The sequence below is a fragment of the Micromys minutus genome (genome assembly GCF_963924665.1).
Source record: "Micromys minutus genome assembly, chromosome: 1".
Lineage (NCBI taxonomy): Eukaryota > Metazoa > Chordata > Mammalia > Rodentia > Muridae > Micromys > Micromys minutus.
Window position 1 is genome coordinate 259,455,224 of NC_137969.1, and position 21,202 is coordinate 259,476,425.

At 43.6% G+C, this 21,202-nt stretch overlaps 1 protein-coding gene across 1 annotated transcript in view; it reads right to left on the minus strand.

The window, feature by feature from the left end:
• Positions 1-21,202, minus strand: part of DNAH11 (dynein axonemal heavy chain 11) — a gene marked incomplete at both ends in the record, with an annotated part of 271,279 nt that overhangs the window by 24,784 nt on the left and 225,293 nt on the right. The window contains 8 exons of the mRNA XM_080921133.1: positions 373-600; positions 4,216-4,339; positions 5,158-5,310; positions 6,407-6,600; positions 10,809-10,931; positions 11,968-12,138; positions 16,373-16,513; positions 19,475-19,639. Of these exons, the coding sequence (XP_080777259.1) occupies positions 373-600; positions 4,216-4,339; positions 5,158-5,310; positions 6,407-6,600; positions 10,809-10,931; positions 11,968-12,138; positions 16,373-16,513; positions 19,475-19,639 (1,299 nt within the window). The remainder of the gene's footprint in view (positions 1-372; positions 601-4,215; positions 4,340-5,157; positions 5,311-6,406; positions 6,601-10,808; positions 10,932-11,967; positions 12,139-16,372; positions 16,514-19,474; positions 19,640-21,202) is intronic.

Genomic DNA, 21,202 nt, shown 5'->3' on the forward strand with positions numbered 1-21,202 from the left:
GAGACTTTTTGAGTGCCTACTGTTTACACAGTCTTCTTTATGCTATGTCGTAAATTAGTTATTTAAGTAAACAGTAACCATATTTATCAACATTTTACTTTAGAGGTAGCCATTCAATATAATTCCCTTAACGAATTTGATACTGACCCTAAAAGGTACAAGAAAAAAGTTAGGCATGTTAGTGTGCCTTATGAAAAATAATACATATATGTGTGTGCATACACATACACATGCACACATACACACACGCATGCATATTCACACAGATATTTCACTTTACCAGTCTAAATAAGACACATGTGTTGGGGAAGTGCCCTGCCATCTCTTGAGAAGACACTAGCTTTGTTAGACCAGCTGCATCTGCTTTCTTACCTGGTCAAAGTTGTATAGAGCAGCATGTAGGTTGGCCAGCATTCCTGTGGGGGGCTCATTGGTGATCTTAATGGAATTTTCCAGGAGGCCTTGAGGGATGATGGGCTCGTGTTGGGAAGGTGCAGCCTCTGCACTCAGGAACACCCTGTAATCTCTGTGGCTTCCTTGACTGAATTTTTCGAGGAGTTTCTCCAAAGTTCCCAGCCACTTGGCTACCAGATGAACATTCTGCAAGACAGCAGTGCTTGTGAGTCCTGTGGCATTTCAGGAGAGGACCAGGATTATATGGTACCAGAACTTCTTTCTCTGTCTGAACATGTGGCCGCAGCTCAGAGAACCATACCATGTTTCTGGCCTTGAATTCACAGAGATCTATCTGCCTCTGCTTCCCAGTGCTAGGATTAAGAGGCATGCCCTGCTTCCTTTACCCAGGAAAAGGAAGGCTAACATCCAGACATGCTGGAACCTGTAATGTCACTGTCGGTTGTCATTATAAAGCTGTGCTCCGAGTCCCTGTGACCTATTTCACACAGTGGCCTACCAATCACTTCTCCCTACAACTTTGCTAAGTTCAAGCCCAATTGCCGAGACATATCTGGGTTAGCTTAATTGAATAGAAGCTCTAAAAGAATTTGATCCTTACTTCATCTGGAAAAGCCTTCTCTATTCAAACTCCTCATTAGCGTGGTAAGGAAAGAAGAGAGCTACACTCACTTTGTAAGGTACTCTATGTAATCCTAACATACTCTTATTTCTCAAATTCTAGTGTAGTTAATAAATTTACCCTTCCCTCAAAGACACATAACTTCTCTCTCTCTCTCTCTCTCTCTCTCTCTCTCCTTCCTCCCTCCCTCTCTCCTTCCTCCCTCCCTTTCTCTCTCTGTCTCTCTTTCTCTCACACCATGATTTTTTTGTTTTCAGTTTAATGAATTACAAATTTGATCTTTCAATGCTCTTTAATTTATTAGTGCCTGCAGAGAGAGAGAGAGAGAGAGAGAGAGAGAGAGAGAGAGAGAGAGAGAGAGAAAGAGAGAGAGAGAGAGAGAGAGAGAGAGTGTGTGTGTGTGTGTGTGTGCCTGTATGTCAGAGGTGACTGAAAGTCGATTCTTTTCCTTGGTGGGTTGTAGGTGTTGAAATCACAGTCAGCTGTGTAAGGCAAGCGCTTTTACCCACTGAGCCGTCTCATTTTTTCTGAGATAGTTTTGCTATGGTAATTAAAATATCATTCCTACATATATGTAATTATTTCCAAAAGGGGATAAAAACAAATAATGACAGCTATAAAAATGGAGAGTTGGATGCAGAAAAGAAAGGTAACACAAGCATGCTCTCAAATTTGTGTGCAGAAAGATCTTCCGGTTTCTCATCCCCATTATGTACTTTTATTCCAGTGGTAAACAGGGAGCAGCAAGGCATTCTGGGCTGAACTGTGCCCCCCCCAGCAGATGAATGAAGCTTGAATGGGACCTCACAGTGTGACCAGATTTACATACAGGGTTCTTTCAAAGGGTCATTAAAGCTAAATTTGGCCAAGCAACCCAATACATTAGTGTCTAGGATTAGGTCAGGAAAACCCAAAAGGAAAATCATATTCAGTCGGCCACCCTACTTCAGGGACAGAGAACTCAAACTCAGATTTCTATCAAGACTTCCAGCCACCCCAACTGTGAGGAATTAAGCATGTGCTAATCAAGTGAGCCAGCCTGGGATGCTCTGGTTGAGCAGGGCTAGAACTTTAATCCAGGGGGAGGAGGAATGTGAGCTCAGTTTCTTCTGCATGCTTGCTATTAGCTTATGAGGACAGACCACAACACACCAAAATGTACCTAAAAGCGAGGGCCACACACAATAATGAAATCTATCCTTTTATTTCGTTCATTTCCGTGTGCCACAAAACTTGAGGTTGGCACAAAACAAATGCAAGGATCATCTAGGCAATGACTTTGAAGTTGGGGACCGAAAAGCCTATGCAATGACTTAAAACTCTCATGTCTTTAGTAGCACCCACTATGCTCATGGGAAATGATTTTAATACTTGTTCGGTTCATTCACAAGTCATGCACTCCAGTAAAATGCTAACTCAGCAGTCTGATGGAGGTTGGGCTTGTTTATAGTAATAATCATTTTAGGGGTTGGGTAGAAATTAGTTGGCATGTACTTCCATATTGTAACCCTATACAGATACAATTTGCTATAAATTATAAGCAGTGTAACAAGCTCTTATTAAGTGGGTCTAGACTTCCTTTAAAGTCTTGCCTTTTCTTTTATCTCTCAACGTTATTTTAGAACACTTAGAAACCAGAATGGCTGAGGGCCTGGCAGGGTTTCTCCTCTCCAGCTGTTGTTTGTATGGTTAGACGGGTGGACAGTAGGCATATTAGGCTAAACAGAGTCTACTCTGTATCTTCAGGTGTGGAACAGAAATCTCAAAGAAGGGCATGACATAACAAAGTCTTTCAAGATTTCTTTATCAAGATATGCTTACAACTTGAATTTTAGGTGCTAACTGGAAGCTCACATAGGTATCAAAAGAGGAGAAACTATTTACTTTGAGCCACTGGTTCTTTTGAGGATGACCATATCCCTATAGCTGCATCAACAGTCTGAGCTGTTATCTATATGAGACTTTGACATACCCACTGTGCTTCTAAAAATTGACCCATCTACTGTTACCCAGTTGTCTCTGAGCCTCACAAGGGGCCTCACTGCTCCAAGTTCCCAAGCAAAGGTCTTAATCAGATGTCGTCTATGCAGAGAGCATCACTGATCCCGAGCGGAACTTCTTGCAGACAGAATTCTACCTGTACTTTACGGACGGTTTCTGCATGGATCCCTGTCCATGTCGAGCAGCAATGTGCATCAGACATCTACACTGGAGACACTAAAAAAAGCCAGTGCTGGACCTCTGGAAGAGAGTGGCCATGTAGCTAGTTTAAAGACGGGTTGGTGCTAAGTCTGGCACTACCATCTCTATGGGCTAACCCAAGACAGCACTGAGTTAGAGCCTTGCTATTATGACTGGAGTCTTCCATGAATTGCCTGTTCAAGAGCCGTTGGGTTGATGGTGTCACACACCAAATAACTATCAAGCTTAGAGCTTATTGCTGTAGAAACCAGTCCAGCTCCCTGGTCCCTCAGAGCTGATCTGACTCTTATTACAGTCTGAAGCCAAAGAAGATTACCCAGAAGACACTGGGTTATAGAGTATTAGACCTGTGTGTGCCTTAGAAAAGATTTTCTACAGTAGTTGTCTGCTCTCAATTTACAGACAGACATAAGGCTACATGATTACTAAGGGGCTGAGTGGAGTTGTAGAAGCATATGATGCAACTTATATAAATCATATGTGTATTGTATGCATATACATGTATAAAGCACACATATATGTGTATGCATGTATACTATGTTCTGTGAACTTGGAAGTGAACTTCTAACACTATGACACTGGTTTTAGCAATCATGCATTCTCACTGGCCTGCCCTCGGGAACCCAGCTAGCAGCAGCTTTACATCATGACCTGTCATGGCCAGGGGCACTAGGTACTGCAAATAACAGGGCTCTCTCGCTCTCTCTCTCCTCCTATTTTCTCTGTCTATCTTCCTGTCTGTCTGTCTGCCTGCCTCTATTTCTCCTTCATCTCTGAGAGTGCCTTTTGCTCTTTCCTCCCCCAATAAACCTCTTACACTAGATCCATTCCATGTTGTATCCCGCTAAAGGTACAAGCACCCCTTGCCTCCCTTTATCCTTCCAATTAGCATAGCCATCCCCCTTAGCCTGGAGGGTCTGCACAGCAGAGCCCGGCCCATCCTGTGGGTTTGCACGCCATGAAAGCTTCGCACACACCTGAAGGATGACCCAGTGTCCTCCAAGGGCTGCTTTCTCCAGCGCCATTTCGGCTACTAGTTCCTGACCTTGTCCTAGAGATATGTTGTGGAATTTTCCAGAGTCAATCGTAAACCCCAGTCTTCTGCCTGTTGGAGATGGGGGGGGGTGGAGGGGAGAAAATGTTAACTTGGGAGGGGAGTCTGGAATGTTGAGGTCTGAGGCATGGCTGAGGCCCTAGCTGCCACCTGATAGGTTACCTTCCTATGGAATCCTAATGACCTCCCTATTGTTTCCAGTGGCATTATTTTGAGCTTTCTCCAGCCACCTCCCAGTACGTTTTGAAAAGCCGGTGGAAGCCTGGCTCCTTTGGTTTTATGATAATGAAGCTTTTGACATTTTGATAGGCAGTATTGTTTCTAAACTCCTGCAGGAGTAGGAGTTTTTCCCCCTCAGAGAAAGGAGCAACATGTGGTAGAAATTGCATCCGTCTTGAAGGGATTGGCTCATTGGGTAAATGTACTGGCTCTCACCTTGTGGGGCCGCATTTAAATGGAGCCCAGGCAGGTCACAGCTACATTAACCTGGTATTCCTGGAGCAGGCTGTGGGGGTAGTAATCCTGAGCATGGAGCAAAGGCGCCTCACACAATTCAATAGACTTGCCCTAATGACCATTATTTAGTTACAGGGGGTACGAGATTACATGGGCATGGAGAAAATTGCCCTCTGGCCCTCACGTCGTCTAAAGGTGGAAAACAGTACAAAAGAACCTTGCATTATGCCAGCCAGATGAATGTTCTGTTGGAGAAATGCTCCCGACTACAGCGCTGTTAGTTCTGCATTTTCTGCACACCCAAACTCTAACAAATGGGGCGGGTGCGGGGTGGGGGAGGGGGTAACTGAACAGAAAGGGTGGGCGGGAGCTGCAGACAAGAGGGAGGGAAGGGGGGCCTCCTGGTTACTCACCGAGCACCTCTAAGTCCTTAAGGGCATCAACGCCTGGGGACAGGATGAAGAACACTGGGGTGCTCGGGCTGCTTCCTTCAAAAGCTTTACCCAGGTCCAGTCTAGTCCTCTGCACATACTTTACCCCCAGCTTCTCCTCTATGAAATTTCTGTTAACGAAAAAGAACGTGCAAAGCTGGAGCAGGACAAAAATAACAGCAACCCCCTCCCGACGAATAAAAACCTGCACTTTCAACTTAAAAACTGTCACTGCTTGGGTAGACTTCATTTGAGGCACGAGAAAGGAACAAACCGTGTTTAGGGTAGGAGTCGTCTTTCTTAGGAGAGCGGCGGGAATCCAACTATATTTTTAGGTGGTACATCACTGAAATTGCCTCTGATTTTAGACACTGATAATTGGAAGCCTACGTTGCATGTCGGGGGTCCTCTTCTGAGCACTATCAGCTGACCACATATGGCCTTGTAGCCCCCAAACCTCCCGTCGCATTCCCCCATTACTTATTAACAGTTCATTAGGTTTGCCACAGTGCAATTTTCCAGCCTGCTGGGTTTCCCGTGAATATACAGATGCTTTGGGGGTATTTCTAGCAGGGGCATGCAATTAAGCAGGGGTTATTTTCCAGTAGCATCAGATACAGCAGACAGGAAGTACTGAGGGGCAGAATGAACGTGTAAAGCAGAGTTGGTTTCACAGAGGCCTCTGTAGAGGGGAAAGCTTGGTCAAACTAGACAAAGCAAAGGAGAGAGCCCAAGGCACATGGATGCTGTGGAAGAAATGCAGACCCAGGGGCTGAAGCTGAGAGAAGATTGGTGTGAATTAAACAGTGCGTTACTATTTAGAGGCCAAGAGGGCAGAGGAAAGGGCCCGAAACATGCGTGGTTTCTGCTTTTAAAGTGCAGTGACCATAAGTTACAGGGCCATGAGTGGCTCGTTGAGGGCAGCTTGCTTTTTGTTTGAGAGGCAAACCCTTCACAGCCAACATACAGTCGGCAACAGAGGTGATGGGAATACACAGCTCTGCTGATGCCCAGACCTTCCACAAATATCAGCCCAGATCCTTACCCCCAAAACTCAATTCAGAATTCAGCTGTTTGGGAGGATGTGCTGAGTCTGAACATAAACCAGCTACTGCTGAGTGGCTGGCCAAGTTTCACAGTAACAGGGATTATAGAAATGGCACCTGAGTGGGGCTTTCTCCTCAGTCCTAGGACCCAGTGTCTTCTGTGTTAAACTGCATTGCTCACCTCAGGGCATACGTCATCCGGTCAGGCCGCACCGCCCTCAAAATTATCAGTTTCTGTATTAAGCTTTTTTTCTTCCATTCTTGCGGTAACTTTTCTTTTTCTGGACACTCGGATTCTACCCATTTCCTCCACTGCTTGGCAGATCCTTCCACATCTCGGTCTAGGCCTCGGAATTCCTCCATGAGGGCCACTGCCTGCCACACAGCATGAGAAACATGGTCCCTGCTTAATTTCAGGGACTCTGATCACAGCTCACAACCTGACACAGACAGACACAGGTAGCTCTCCCATCACTCCCAACATTTCCTGAATGCTTTCCCAGCTGCTTGGACTAAGGGTCAGGGACAGCCTCAGGTCAGTGAGAAGCCTTGGCGGATGTGTGGACGCGACAGTGGTAAGTGTGTCAGTGGTGAGGGTGAGCGGAGAATAGCTTCTTTGCCAGCTCTTTCCTAACTCTGACAAGTTGTCTGTAACTAAGTTCCCTCGCTAAAGGTCCCTGCCGGTTGGCCCCTTCCATTGCCTTGCCTTCCATATTTTGGCAAATGCTATTTTTCTTTTCTAATCTTGTTGGACTCTCTTATTGTTTTCATAGTCCACCACTTGTGCTGTCTTGTGGTGAGGCCCTGAATTACAAAGTGTTACAAATCCATCATTCTAAAGGGGTAATTGAATTAAAAACTCAATTTTCTAAAACTACTCTCTAGACTAGTGGTTCTCAACCTTCCTAATGCTGTGATCCTTTTATATGGTTTCTCATTTTATGATGATCTCCCAAACCGTAAAAATTATATTGCGGCTACGTTGTAAGTGTAATTCTGCTACTGTTCTAAGCTGTAATATAAACATCTGCTATACAGGATATCTGGTATGTGACCCCCCCCCCAGAGGGGTTGTAACCCATGGATTGAAAACCACTAAACTAGGGGCTGGAGATGGCTCAGTGGTTAGATCTATACTGCTTTATCCTAATACCTGAGTTCAGTCCCCAGAATTCACACTGGGCCCCTTAAAGTCCACTGTAAATCAAGGCTCAGGGGATTCAGTGTCCTTTCTGTACTCACTGGGCACCTGCTTTAATACACACGTGCACAAGGGACACACACACCACTTTTTTTGTAATCTAAAAAGAACTAAATATACTACAAAAATAAAGCATTATTTTCAGTGTATGGGAGCATTTTCTTCTTAGAACAAAAATACAGAGCAGAGCTTAGTGTGTGTTGGTTGCTATCGAGGGCCTTGGAGGTGAGGAACTCAACAATAATATCTTCTGGAGGAGAGATGGAGGAAGAATAACTGGAGCTGAAATAGGAGCCATCAATTCAGTTTTGCATAAATACTTTATCATTTGTGTATGTGCTTATATGTGTGTGGTGTTCTCATGTATATGTATACACACATGGAAGCCAGAGGCAGATGCTAGGTGTCTTTCTCAGTTATGCTCTATATCACCATCACCAGCACCACCACCATTACCAATATCACCACCATTACCACTATCACCACCATCACCACCACCACCATCACCACTACCACCACCATCAACACCATCACCACCACCACCACCATCATCATCACCATCACCACCATCACCACCACCATCATCACCATCACTACCACCATTATCACCATCACCACCATCACCATCACCACCATCACTACCACCACCATCATCACCATCACCACAACCACCACCATCATCACCATCACTACCACCATTATCACTATCACCATCACCACCACCATTATCACTATCACCATCATCACCATCACCACCACCATTATCACCATCACCATCATCACCATCACCACCATTACCACCACCACCACCACCATCATTACCATCACCACCACCATTATCACCATCACCATCATCACCATCACCACCATTACCACCACCACCACCACCATCATCACCATCACCACCACCATTATCACCATCACCATCATCACCATTATCACCATCACCACCATCATTATCACCATTACCATCATCACCATCACTACCACCATTATCACCATTACCATCATCACCATCACCACCATCACCACTATCACCACCATCATCACCATCATCACCATCACCACCATCACCAGCACAGCCACCATCACCATTACCACCATCATCACCACCATCACCACCATCATCATCATCATTGCTATCCTTATTATTATTTGTTACAGGATACTTGATCATACTGTAAACCCCAAGCTTGCACTGTTTACTGGAAAAACCCTTTTCTAGTTGTGATGTGGCTCAGCTTTAGCTCATGAGGGTAAAGTTAGTTTGTAGAGGGAAGCACTCATGCTTGGAAACTGATGTCTAACTAAGTGGCAGACAGAGTGACGAATCAGAGAAAGATTTGACAGAATAGGATATGCCCAACTCTCATGAGGAGAGAGGGAAAAGGGAGGCGACTTAAATAAGATCAATGCAGAGCACAGAGGAAGTTTTATTGGGAGAGTTTTACAGAGAAAGGATGCGGAGAGGAGGGAAAAAAGCTAGATACAGGTGAAGACACAACAAGCTAGAGATTCAGAAGGAGCCGTAAGATTAGAGCACATTGTCAAAGTTAGTCTGAGGCATCAGAACAACTCAGTTGTTAAAGCGTAGGTCAAATATTAAGGCCTAGATGGAATGTTAAGGCCTGGGTGACTGTTACCTGGCTAGCCTGCCATTTTGTGCTGTTACTGTGATTATAAGTGAAGCTTCTCATTATAAGGAAGATGTTTCTGCTGTTACTAGGAAACTTTCTCAGTTTGATTACATAGTCTGTCATGTCCTGTGCCCTTGGAAGCCAGTCACAACAGACGTCAGTAGAACTGCTTTGTATAGTTACCCACAATAAGCTTGGACCCGAACGGAGCACTCAGAAGTACTTCCAGCGCCTGCGTACATGGTTTTATGGTATTTGCTTTTATAAGCTACCCTTAGAATGGACCCCAACATAAGAGAGACACCTGTATCAATATAAGAAATCACTTGGAATAAGACTTCCATTTTGAGTAGGTGTTGAGTAAAGTTTAAGTTTAAGATCTTCCTGGGAACTCACATTCTAGTTGGCAGAAAGGCACATAAACATGGGTAACTGGTTGGCGGGTTAAGGCATGAATGTTAGATAAGACAAGTCCCCTGCCACAGTTGAATACCCCAACCAGTGGGAGCAGGATAAGTATTTAAAAAGACATGTTTCTAAGGAAGTCCCCAATCCCAAGTTCTGATTGGTTAAAATAAAAACAAAACACCTTGGGACACATGTTTGTGGATTTTAGGCTTAAAAGCCCTGTAGGATTTTAATTCAATGTCACTGTTCAGTTTAGCTCCTGAGTCTGAACCATGGCCCTGATCAATCAGTCTTGGGGTATATGCTCAATAAACTCTTCCTGTCTGACTAAGATTGGTGTTCTTGTGGTTTGGGAGGTGACTCCTGGACCCCAGCATGGTCAGAAGCTAAAAGGAGCCAGTTAGAATCAGTCAGTGTAGAGAGGAGTTTTGAGCCAGATCAACTGAGCCGATCACACGGCCAGAGGTCAGAAAGAGGTAGAAAGGTTGAGTTTATTCAGCAGTAAGTCTACGAGACTGAAAACATTCTAGGCCTAGATTAGATTGTATGGAGGCTAGAAGCTTCCGGGACCAGGCCTAGGTTAGCAGACAGAGGCAGTAAGACTCAGAGACAACAAATGTCACACTGTCCTCGTCCTCCTTTTTCCTTGTTATTATTGGGTTCGAGACAGTGTTTCTCTGTGTAGTCCTGGCTGTCACTATGTGGACCAGGCTGGCCTTGAACTCAGAGATCTGCTTGCCTCAGCATCCTGAGGGCTGGGTTTAAAGGGGTGTGCCCCCACCATCCTGCCAGGCAATCTTATTTATTTGAGAGTCTCTTGTTGAAGCTGGAGCTTAGTAATTCAGGTGTATCTGCTGGCCAGCAAGCTCCAGGCATCCTCCTGTCTCTGCCTTCCCAATGCTGGGCTTATAGAAGCAATGCTACCTGGGTGGGTGCACTTTAATGCTTGACCCATCTCTTCAACCCTGGCTTAACCACTTTATAGTAAAAATAAACTACTGTATGGTGATTTTTAAAATCTATTGAGAAAAGGTAGAGAACTATAATAAAAATGAAACAGATCAAAGAAACAAGATTTAACTAAATTAAAAATTATCTTTTATATCCTTTGATTTTTATCAAAGGTCATGGCAGACTTACATAATTACTAATAACGTTTCCTCCTGTACACAGACCAAATGCTCCTTTATCTTTGGGTAAGAAAGTAGCCAATTGGATTATGCAAAGTATGTAACATGTTTCTACAAAGTATCTAGCATGTTTTTACAATGTGAGTGTTAAGAAAACCATTGTCTTAAAAGTAAATTAGGAGTTAAGAAAGCACGTGTGTCACGTACCTTAACAGCGCTCCAGGACTGAGCAGTTAGAAAGTCAACAGGGCTCGAGTAAGTGTGTTCAACTGTGAACCGAAGCAGGAAGTCCAACTCGAGGGGGTGGATCTCGCTCCGTCTCAACAAGATCTCAAGAGAACACACATGTGCAAAAGGTAAACTGGTTTTCATTAAGATAACGGCACAAGAAACTGCCAGCTCAACCAAGCATAACTGCTAAGAATCCTAGAAGGGTCTATTCTGTGTTTGAAATAAACTCCTAGATTATGGGGTTGATCTCAAACCTAAGCCAGCAATAAACAGGAAACACTTGTAATGACTCAATTTTTCCAGTTCCAATATCCTCAGCAATAAACAAGATGTATCAAATGTGCTTTTTCCCATCTACCCCACTGGACTAGCTACTAACAACATTTCACCAGAACCTGGTATCATTTTCCCTTCTTAGCATTGGCCCTTTTATTTAAGCAAATCCTTAGAAGTTCATGTGAGAACCAAGAAAAGACAAACAGGAGTCACTGAAACTGAAACATGAGGCTTGGATAGAGTATTTTTTTCCCCTCTACTTATTTATTGTTCTAAAGAATCTTAAATTGTATTTTTAATAGACAAATAATATATATATGTACAAATATATATTTATTCATAGAACAACATATGATGGTTTAATACATACATGGTTACATTGTAGGATGGTTAGATTAAGCTAATTAATCATATCATATATTAATCATTTTTGAAATTTATTTTTTTTTTTTAGAAAAGCATTAACTTTACGCAGTGGAATACTATGAAGCCTAAAGTAGAAATTCTGCTAGCAACATGGAGGAGGCCATGTGAGATTCTTTCTTTTTAAAGACTGTTAGAAACTCAGATCTGGACTCACAACCCTGACTTCAAAGAACATTTTTGGTAGGACCTAGGAAGTTTGTTTATAGGACCCGAGAAGATGAACCAAGTATCTCTCACTGATGTTTCTTAGAGGGATGGTTGTCAGTTCCCCCAACCAAAGCACCCTAGCAAAAGCCATTCCATGCTCAAGTTTCTTGACATCAGAAGATTCTGAAAAGGCATTTCTGTTTGCCTTTGGTGGGAGGAAAATGTGCACTAACCCAAGATGTTGGCCTTGGGTTCCAGGGAAGCTTCAAGGGACTGGTGTCCTCACCTGAAAGGCCATCTGGGACAGAAATGTGAGCTTGTCTTTCTCAAACAGTGCTTGGCTGGTATAGAGGAAGGTGGCGTGGGTGATGCTCTCTATTAGGGCACAGATGCGCTCCTGAGTATCCTCCATCTTGTCAGCTTGCTCAATGGCTCTGTGGAACAGAGTGTTAAAAGCCTGGAAGGCCAATGTGACTGTTAGAGTAAAGTCATGCTTGAGTGTCCAGCTAGCCTCAGACACACAAGGGTACAGCTTACACCCTATCCATGGGGAGAGGGGACAAGGTAGGGCTTTTATGATGCTTACATGAGCTGCTAAAACACTCCGAGAGTTTGTGCCATACAGAAACTGTTCATTCTAGGTTTGATGTCATGATATGAGTGTGCACATGTGTGTGCATGTGTATGTGCATATGTGTGCATGTGTATGTTCACATGGATGCATGCCATTTGACAGGCTCTTCTGTTATTTACCCAGGCTGGTCTGGAATTCACTTTGTAAACAAGGATTGGCTTGAACTTACGTCAATCCTGTTGCCCTTTGCCTCTCAAGTGCTAGGGTTATAGGTGTGTGCCACTATGCCTAGTTCATGACCATTATTAAAATGATTCTACAAAGTCTATGTTTAACAACCAGGTTATCCTCTCTTCCTCCATACATATTCTTTGACTTTCCTACTTCCAAATTATGCTTGAAATGCATATAAAATTTATTATTTGAACAATTTTGAATGTATTATGTCACCAACTTCAAAACCTTTTTGTCCTGCAAAACCAAGTCTCTCTACCTTTTCCAACTATTCATCTTTCCCACGCCCCATCCTTGCCACCCAACATCTGCTTTCTGTTCATGGGTTTGCCTACTCTAGGTGTGTCGGGTGAGTGGAGTCAGACAGTGTTTATCATTGTGACTGGTTTATTTCCCTCAGGATAATGGCTTCCGCAGTTTTACCATGTCACAAAATACCTCAGAATTTCTTTTGAAGGCTAACTGGTGTTCCATCACGTGCATAGGCCATGTTGGTAATGAATTCATTCACTGACAGACATTTGGAAGGCCTCCATTGTTGGCTCACTGTAACATTACTGCTATGAACACAGTCTTGGGCTCTCTTCTCATGGGCTGTTTTTGTTATTTTGGATATACAACCAGAAATAGAGTTATTGCTGGCTCACACTACCATTCCATTTTTAGGTTTTGAGAAAGTGACATCCTGTTTCCCAGATACCTAGGTAGCATGAAGGAACTGCAACGTCTCCACAATGTCCCGAGTCTTACTTCTATAGTAGTCATTCTGACCTGTACGAGGTGACACCTGTTACACTTCTGACTTGAATCTCCCTAATCAGCAATGTAGAAAAAAATTTTTTTTTGCATATTCTTGTTGGCCATTTTCATCTCTTCTTTAGTGAAATTTATACTCAAGTCCTGAGCATTTTATCAGGTTATATGATCTTTAATTCTACCAATTAACTACCTTTGGGATGATGTCCTATGATTATTGTTTTAAAATTCCTCTTTTATTATAAAATTATGAAGTATTTGCTTTACTTCATGTCTGGTCATTTTGAGTATGTGCTGACTCCTGCTTGGCCATGTGGAGGGATGGTGTGAGATGGTTTCCTGCACCTAGAACAGAGATAGCAGGGCATGGGGCTCTACAAGTGTTAATAGTTGCTGGGCACGAAACTAATATATATATTTCATGTACCTCCTTCAAGAAATATTCTCCTTGACAAGGTTATTGGGGAATGTCCTGTTTATCAAGGCTAATGACTCCATGACAATCAGAGAAGATAAGGGTGTTTTTAATATCTCAGGAAACTGTGAAAACTGAGACCTTCAGGACAGCCCTTAAGGTTATGGGAAAGAACTCTGAAAACATGAGTTCAAACATATATAATTTCTCAACTCTGCAAAATATAGGGATGTACTATGAATTCTATGAGCAGCTTTGTGAATCTGGAAAAACAGGCACTGCATGGTAAGCCAGCTTGTCAGAAAGATACAAAGGCAGGCAGATTCCTGAGTTCAAGGTTAGCCTGGAACAGAGTGAATTTAGGTCCAGGTATGGTCAGAATAGCAATCTCAGGACTGGATCCTACCCAGCTAAGTTTATTGTTTGTGCTTACAAAGGCAGGCAGATCTCTGAATGTATTTGCCATGTTTTTTTTTTTTTTTTTTTTTTTTTTAATATGTACTTGCTGTGCTTTTCCTAAGAGTCAAGGGACTAAGGTCATGGAATGCTGATGTGTGGGATGGGGTCAAGAGGCAACCTGGAATAAATGACTGAATTAATGTGTAAATAAAAGACCGGGCTTTTGGTCTGAATGAGATGAGCTAGCAGAGAATGATAGTAGTTCATTTTTAGAATTTTTTTTTTCTAGCAAAAGAGGGGCTGTCTGGAGATCTCTGGAGAGCAAAGAACTCTTTTAGATTTGATTGGAAAATCCACGGAGAACAAACACGTTTCTTTTAGAAGGTTTTTCAAGAAAATCCAATGATTTTATTTTTATAACAGTTTTTCTGACTCTGGTCATAAAACCCATGATCTATCCAGATAACTTTTAGAATTATTTCTAGTAAGGTAACTATCTCAAGCAGAAAGAGCTGTCTAGAGAGATGGTAGTCTTGAACAGACTACAGAGCCAAGAGCCATCTACAGAGACCTGTGTAGAGCGCCATCTCAGCAGACTACCCATGGTTTGACTTTGAGTCATTCTTTTTGAAGTTCTCAAACACCCCTTTCCTCAGGACAAGTGGAGGCTGGTTCTTTGCAAGGATATGGATTTGTACACATCTGTCTCTCTACATGAATGCATTTTAAGTATTAGAGCACAGAGCCATTTGCATATAATACCTTAGTCCGGTCTGGGCACCCGTTAATCTAGGCAGGCATTAAGGGTTTAGCTTTCTTATTCTCTTTATACACTGTTGCTGTTGTGAAATCCAACCATATTGCTCTTGTCAAGGCTTTCACGTGCCAGTTACATGAAGTTACATAGTGGGATGCATGGTAGTTACACTCACCTCACTGACACACCATCTCCAAGGGCCTGAGGTTGCAGATCCAAATCATACTTAGTGTATGTTTACTTCTGATTCTTTGCTACCGTCTCAGTCATCTATCTGCTAGAGGCCTTCCACTACCTTCTTGTTGCACAGAGAATGTAATCTAGATTTCTTAACAGCCTGTGAAGCTCTCTAGGATCAAGTCCAATGCACCTTTCTCTTGGGTTCTGTCTCTTGTAACTTTTGTCCTTATGTTCATTACCCTCTGGCCTGTGATGCTCAGCCTTTTCATGCCTCAAATAGCCCTGTTATCCAACACTTGCTAGTGCGTTCCTTCAAGTTCTTCCTAAAACAACACTTCCTTTGGATGGCTTTGCCTGTGCCCCTCCCTATGTGTTCATTAAAGATAGTGTATGTCCACCTATACATGGAGGTTAGAGGGCTACTTGTAGAATTATTCTTTTCTTTCTACTAGGTAGGTCCAGGGGATTGAACGCATGCTGTCAGACTTTTTGTTGCCTTGATCTGCTGAGTCAATTACTTAAAAATTTGAAATTAATGTAGTGTTTAAAGTATTGACCACAGCAGTTACCAACATGGTATTTTGAGTGTTTAAAACAACACTTACTCCTTATGGATAAATAAAAATCAAACCAGAAAATTGTACATAAAGCACACTCAAATAAAGCTACCTGACAATTTCACATGGCTGTGTGGTAGCTTTTTTAGATGCTTTTATGATTCAGAATCTTTATGTAAGCATGCATGGCACTACCTTATGGTGTTTCGAACAAAGTGTAGTTTAGTTGATTTTCTCTCTTTGCCACTTCTCCCTCATCCACTGCTCCCCTGGTAATCATCCCTCTAGATTCTTCTTTTTCACTGTCCCATGAGTCTTTTTGCCTGCCTAGGGTGGTGATAGCAGACACATTTGGCCCAGTGCTTTGGAGGCAAACAAGTGGATCTCTGAGTTGGAGGCTAGCCTGAACTACAGAGTGAGATCCAGGACGCCCGGAGCTGTACAGAGCAACCCTGTCTCAGAAGACACAAACACCGAAACAAACAAACAAAAACTGACCTACACACCCAGTGACAAGCTCCATGACGGTGGAGCTCATTAAGGATTCGTTTCCGAAGGCAGAATGGGACAGACCCTGGCCTTTGGAGTCAGAGAGGCTCAAGCTGAAATCCTAGCTGTCATGTGGGGGCAGTTTGTTTGAAATCTGAAAACGTTACCTTTTTATTTATTTTTTGTGAGGAGAAAACTGAAAAGCTTTCTTGGAATGTTTTAGGGAATCTGATACATGTAATAGTTGCTTTAAATGCTTTACCCCCTTCTTCCTCCCTGTCTGCCAGGACCTCTGGAGTTGGGGATCTTCCTCAGCCTGTTCGGCATTACCTTCAGGGAGAACTGGTAGACAGGGTTGATTTTCTGGAGGTCGCTGATGACGAAGTACAGAAGGGAGGCTCTCGCTGCCACTGGTCTGTAGCACTCACGGGCCTCGTTGATTTTTCTCTCATTTTCTCTGGCTTCTGTCACCTGTAATGGGGGCAAATGACAGCAGCAACCTGTCTTTGTGTTTTCTAAACAAATGCCAGCGCCAGAAGAGCTCTGGGGAATATCTGAAATGAGCAACTATTACTAGTTGAGCCTGATGTGGTCATGTTTGTATTCCCGGGAGCTGGGAGGCTGAGTCAGGAGCATTGCTGTAAGTTTGAGTCTGGTCTGCAATGCCACAGTGTGCTCATTAAGAACAAGCTGCAGCCGAGAGTGAGGTACCCAAGCGACCTGACATCTGTGGACATGAGGTTTGATGAAAGTACTAAGTCCATGCCAGCAAGATGGCCATCGGGTGACGGTGCTCGCCACACAAGTCCAGTGACCTAAGTTCGAACCTGGGGGGTGGGGGTAGAAAACCAACTCTGGAGAGCTGTCCTCTGACCTCCATACAGGGTGGTACATCGGAGCCCATACCGATGTGTGCATATCACACGTTATATATATAACATTATATATATCCATATAATAAATGACAAAATTTAAAGAAATTATTTTTAATTGGATATTCTCTGTATTTACATTTCAAATATTATCACCTTTCCTCCTCCTATCCCCCCCCCCCCCATCTCCTTCCACTTGCTTCCATGAAGGTGCTCCCTCTCCCAATCACCCTCTCCACCTCAGCGCCTTGGCATTTCCCCTACACTGGGAAAACATGCATTTACTGGACCAAAGGCCTCTTCTCCCATTGGTGCCAGACAATGCTATCCTCTGCTGCATATGCACCTGGAGCCATGGGTCTCTCCATGTGTGCTCAGTGGTTGTGTTATAGTCCCTGGGAGTTCTGGAGGGTTTGGTTGGTTGATAATGTTGTTCTTCCCATGGGAAAAGAGATTCTTAAACTATTTTCAAATAACCTTTTTTTTTTTTCATGAACGGCATTCCACTGTGAAGGGAGAGGGTGCTGGCTGCTTCCAACCATGTAGATTTAAAATGACCTTAATTGTTTTGCCTCTGCAGAATCTGCTTTTGAGTAATGTCACCTTCCTGCCTCCCTTCTCTCGTTCAGGCCTTAATAACCCAGCTATATCACCTCCCAGGGATGGCTCTTAAAAGTCTGCTGGGTCAACTCAGTGCCAGTGATTTTATTAGGTGCTGAGATCCACAAGTGCAGCCAAGGTCAATGGCACCTGCAATAGTCATGCTTCCTAAACAGCCTCTGAGGCTAGACATCTCATTCCAACCCCAGCTGCTCTCCACATACTCAAACATCCCCACTTACTCTTACTTATTAGCTTCTGGGCACATTTTCCAAGATGATATGTATCACCATCAATTACTCATTTTTTTAAGGGTTAAAAAAAAAAAAACCTATTTCTAAAACCAAATACAAATCTATTCTTTTTTTTTTTCTCTAAGAATCCACCCCACCGGCCCACTGCAGCTTTAAGTGATACAATATTTCCCTCTAAACGTCTATGGTCTTGACTTGTGATGTGTGGGAATGGCATACAGAGCAGAGGGGCTGTGACTTCATGGTGATACATTAAGAAGACAGGAAGTTGACTCAAAGCCCTAATTTACTTAATTGCTCTAATCTTTACTATCTTAGGAGCCACCTAGAAAACACGTACTTAAAAGGAGAGAGTAATTTGGGATTCTATCGCATTGCTTAATTTAAGGCACATGCATTGGGTGTGTGGCGACACAGTTTCTGCTGGGTAATTAGCTGATTACTTAGTCAGGAGGATAAGCCACAAAGCAAGCAAGAGTCTAATTCTGACCCAAACTGTGCAGTGTTAAGAGTTAGTGGCCACTTGTGGAAGTCCAAAGTGCACACACCACACATGGCCCATTGTGATCTACGCTGCTCACTTACTAGGAAGCTGTTCAGGGGAAACGGCTAGTTGGCTTTTGAAAAATGTCATTTTCCCAAGGTACATTATGCAGAGACCCACATGGGACTATTCCCTGCTTGGTTCTTGCTACCAGAGGCCTTAAAATAAAACTTCAGCTCAAGAGATTTCTCAAAAAACTCAATGCACTGAGATATTATTTCTTGGACCTAAACTTTGCCCATCCTCTAGTTTCTACCATATAAACCAACGGGCTCCAACACTGGTCACACAAGAAATACTAACATAATTGAATGACTAAATCTCTGTGGAATTTGAAGTACAAATTGGACCATGTCTGTTCTTAATCCTGTACTGGTAACCCAAGCATTGAGGGCTATTTATTAAGTGGCCTAAATTATACACTAAACCTGTCTTCTTAGAGGAATCACCAGACCCTGATGACATTGTGTGAACTGAAATTCCCAAAGGGTGGTAGTATTCAGAGTTACACACATGTTAAGATTCTCCAAGGCCCAAGGATAGAACTTTCTGATCATGGAGCATTAAAACATACACCAGAGCCAAATTAAATTTTTAGTTCCTTGAAAGCTATTCATGGCCCACATATTCATGTCTGACCACATAACTAGCAAAAACCTTTAGAATGGGGCTGGAGAGCTGGCTAGCAGTTAAGATCACTGGCTCCCCTTCTGGAGGACCTGGGTTCAATCCTCAGCAACCACATGTCGGCTCATAACTGTGTAACTCCAGAGGATCTGCTACCCTCACACACGTAGGAAAGACACTAATGTGCATAAAATAAAAATAGATCATAAAAACCTTTAAAATGACTCTTAGCAAGCCACCAGCTTCTACCTACTTTAAAACTGAGAATGTCCCTAGGTAGCATCGTAGATTTCCCGTTTTGCTAAAACCCATCTACCTGATACAAGTTCCTTGGTTAATTATTTTCTTTTTATCGGCTACTATAAAAACACCATGAATTTGTTGCCACATTGGGTGACAGTATTTGGGGTGACCTGTATCGGTGTTCCCAGGCCACAGCTCCCAAATAAGCTCTTCCTTCCTTTGAATCAAGAGCTTCGTTTTGTGTTGACAACTGTCACCCGCTCCCTTCTGGCAGAGCCTGCTGGGGATTTACCTTGTGCTCGATTTCTGCTGCGGTGGCCTTGGTGGTCTCGAGGCGCTCTACGAGGTCCGTGTCATCCAGGAAGCTCCCCTTGGCAGCGGAGAGACGCAGGAGAAGGTCATCCTCCAGCCGCCTCAGCTCTATCTTAAAGTCGTTCTGGTGCTTGGTCAAAACCAGCTGATAGGAAACGTCAGGAATGGTGGTTAAGTCTCCGCTTTGTCCAGCACCGTTCTCATAGTCACGGAGTCACAGGAGTCGGTGCAAGCATGATAAAACGCAACGGTTAAAAATCAGGCTGATCACAACTATGAAAGTTGTTTTAAAAATTCAGACAGCATGTTAGTGTGTGGTTAGAACCTAAAGGTGGGTACTTATGTAACATCAATAACCTCTAGAAAGACTCTGTTTAAGAAAATAGAAATTTCTGGCTTACACTCCGACATTAAAACACCTTGGAGGACCTATTGTGAGGGAGACTTCACAATAAGGGAAGAGTGAAGCAGTCTTCTTTTACTGAGAGTAGAGATCCTGGGCCAACTGTCACCAGAAAAACATGACAGGAGAGTTCAGAGAGTCACTATCAGAACACTTAAACTGTACCTGGTCTATGCAAGAGGGTAAAAACCTTCCTGAGTACCCAGGCGTGGGAGCCCTCCACATTCCTGTTTTCTCTCTGGGAGGCAGGGCCACATTTTCATAGCAAAGATGATGAATAACCACTGTTGCCCAGAGCTGGGGGCAGAGGGAGGGGTAACTCAGGGAAACTGTGGTCATTCTGATGGGTCCCATGTACAGAGCCTTCTCTTCCCCTTACCACAATCCCGCTATGGGGAAACTAAGATGACCAAGGAGACAGGCTATGAGGTAACTTGGTTGCTCCAAGACTTCCAACCTCACACAGAAAGGGTTTGAAAACCAAGTGGCCAAACTAGCTTGGACTCAATCGGCCCCCCTCCTTGGAGTCCTGCTGTGGGGGGCTTGGAGTCCTGCTGTGGGGGGCGGAGTAGGGTCATAGTGCTTGGGGCTTGCTCTCAGGGCCTGTCCTGGGCCTTCCATCTCCCGATGTTCAGATGTGGGTGGTGTTGGTGTACCTCGACTGCCCCTTCTCCTCCCGGCTTCTTCCTCCTCCTCCGCATTATCAAAAGTGTATCCTTCAGAACCATATTGACTGGATCCAGCTTAATGAGAGTGGATCCAAGTGAGAGAGTTGTAAGATTCAGATTCTGTTCAAGAAAGGAAGTTTTTGTTTGTCTGCCTGATAGAAAAAATCTGAAACAATGGAAAGAAAGCAAACAACAATACTGGAGAAAACAGAAGCCTATGGTCCCACGCTACAACAAATATTAAACACGCCAAAGCCCCAGCCCTACAAACAAGACTGTCTACCCAGAGAAACAGAGTGCTCTCACAGGCAAAGGCTTGTCTGAAGAGAAAACACAAACCTCAGAGTAAGGCTCAGGTATGGCTTTGTACCAGCTGACAATCTACAGGATTTTCTGCCAGTGGCCATAGTAGCCTGGGACTCAGGAGCATTTTCCACCAGGGCCGCCCACAGCCACCACACCTTCCTGGTATCCAGAGAGGGCAACAGCATCCAAAGAACACAACACCCCCTCATCAAAGACAAGATCAGATGTCAGTGCCAAGAAATACTTCAAGTGTCATTAGTCCAGATGCTCAGATCCCAGCACAAGACCAGAAACACGAAGAGCCAAAGCAATGCTGCTATTAGAACCCGGC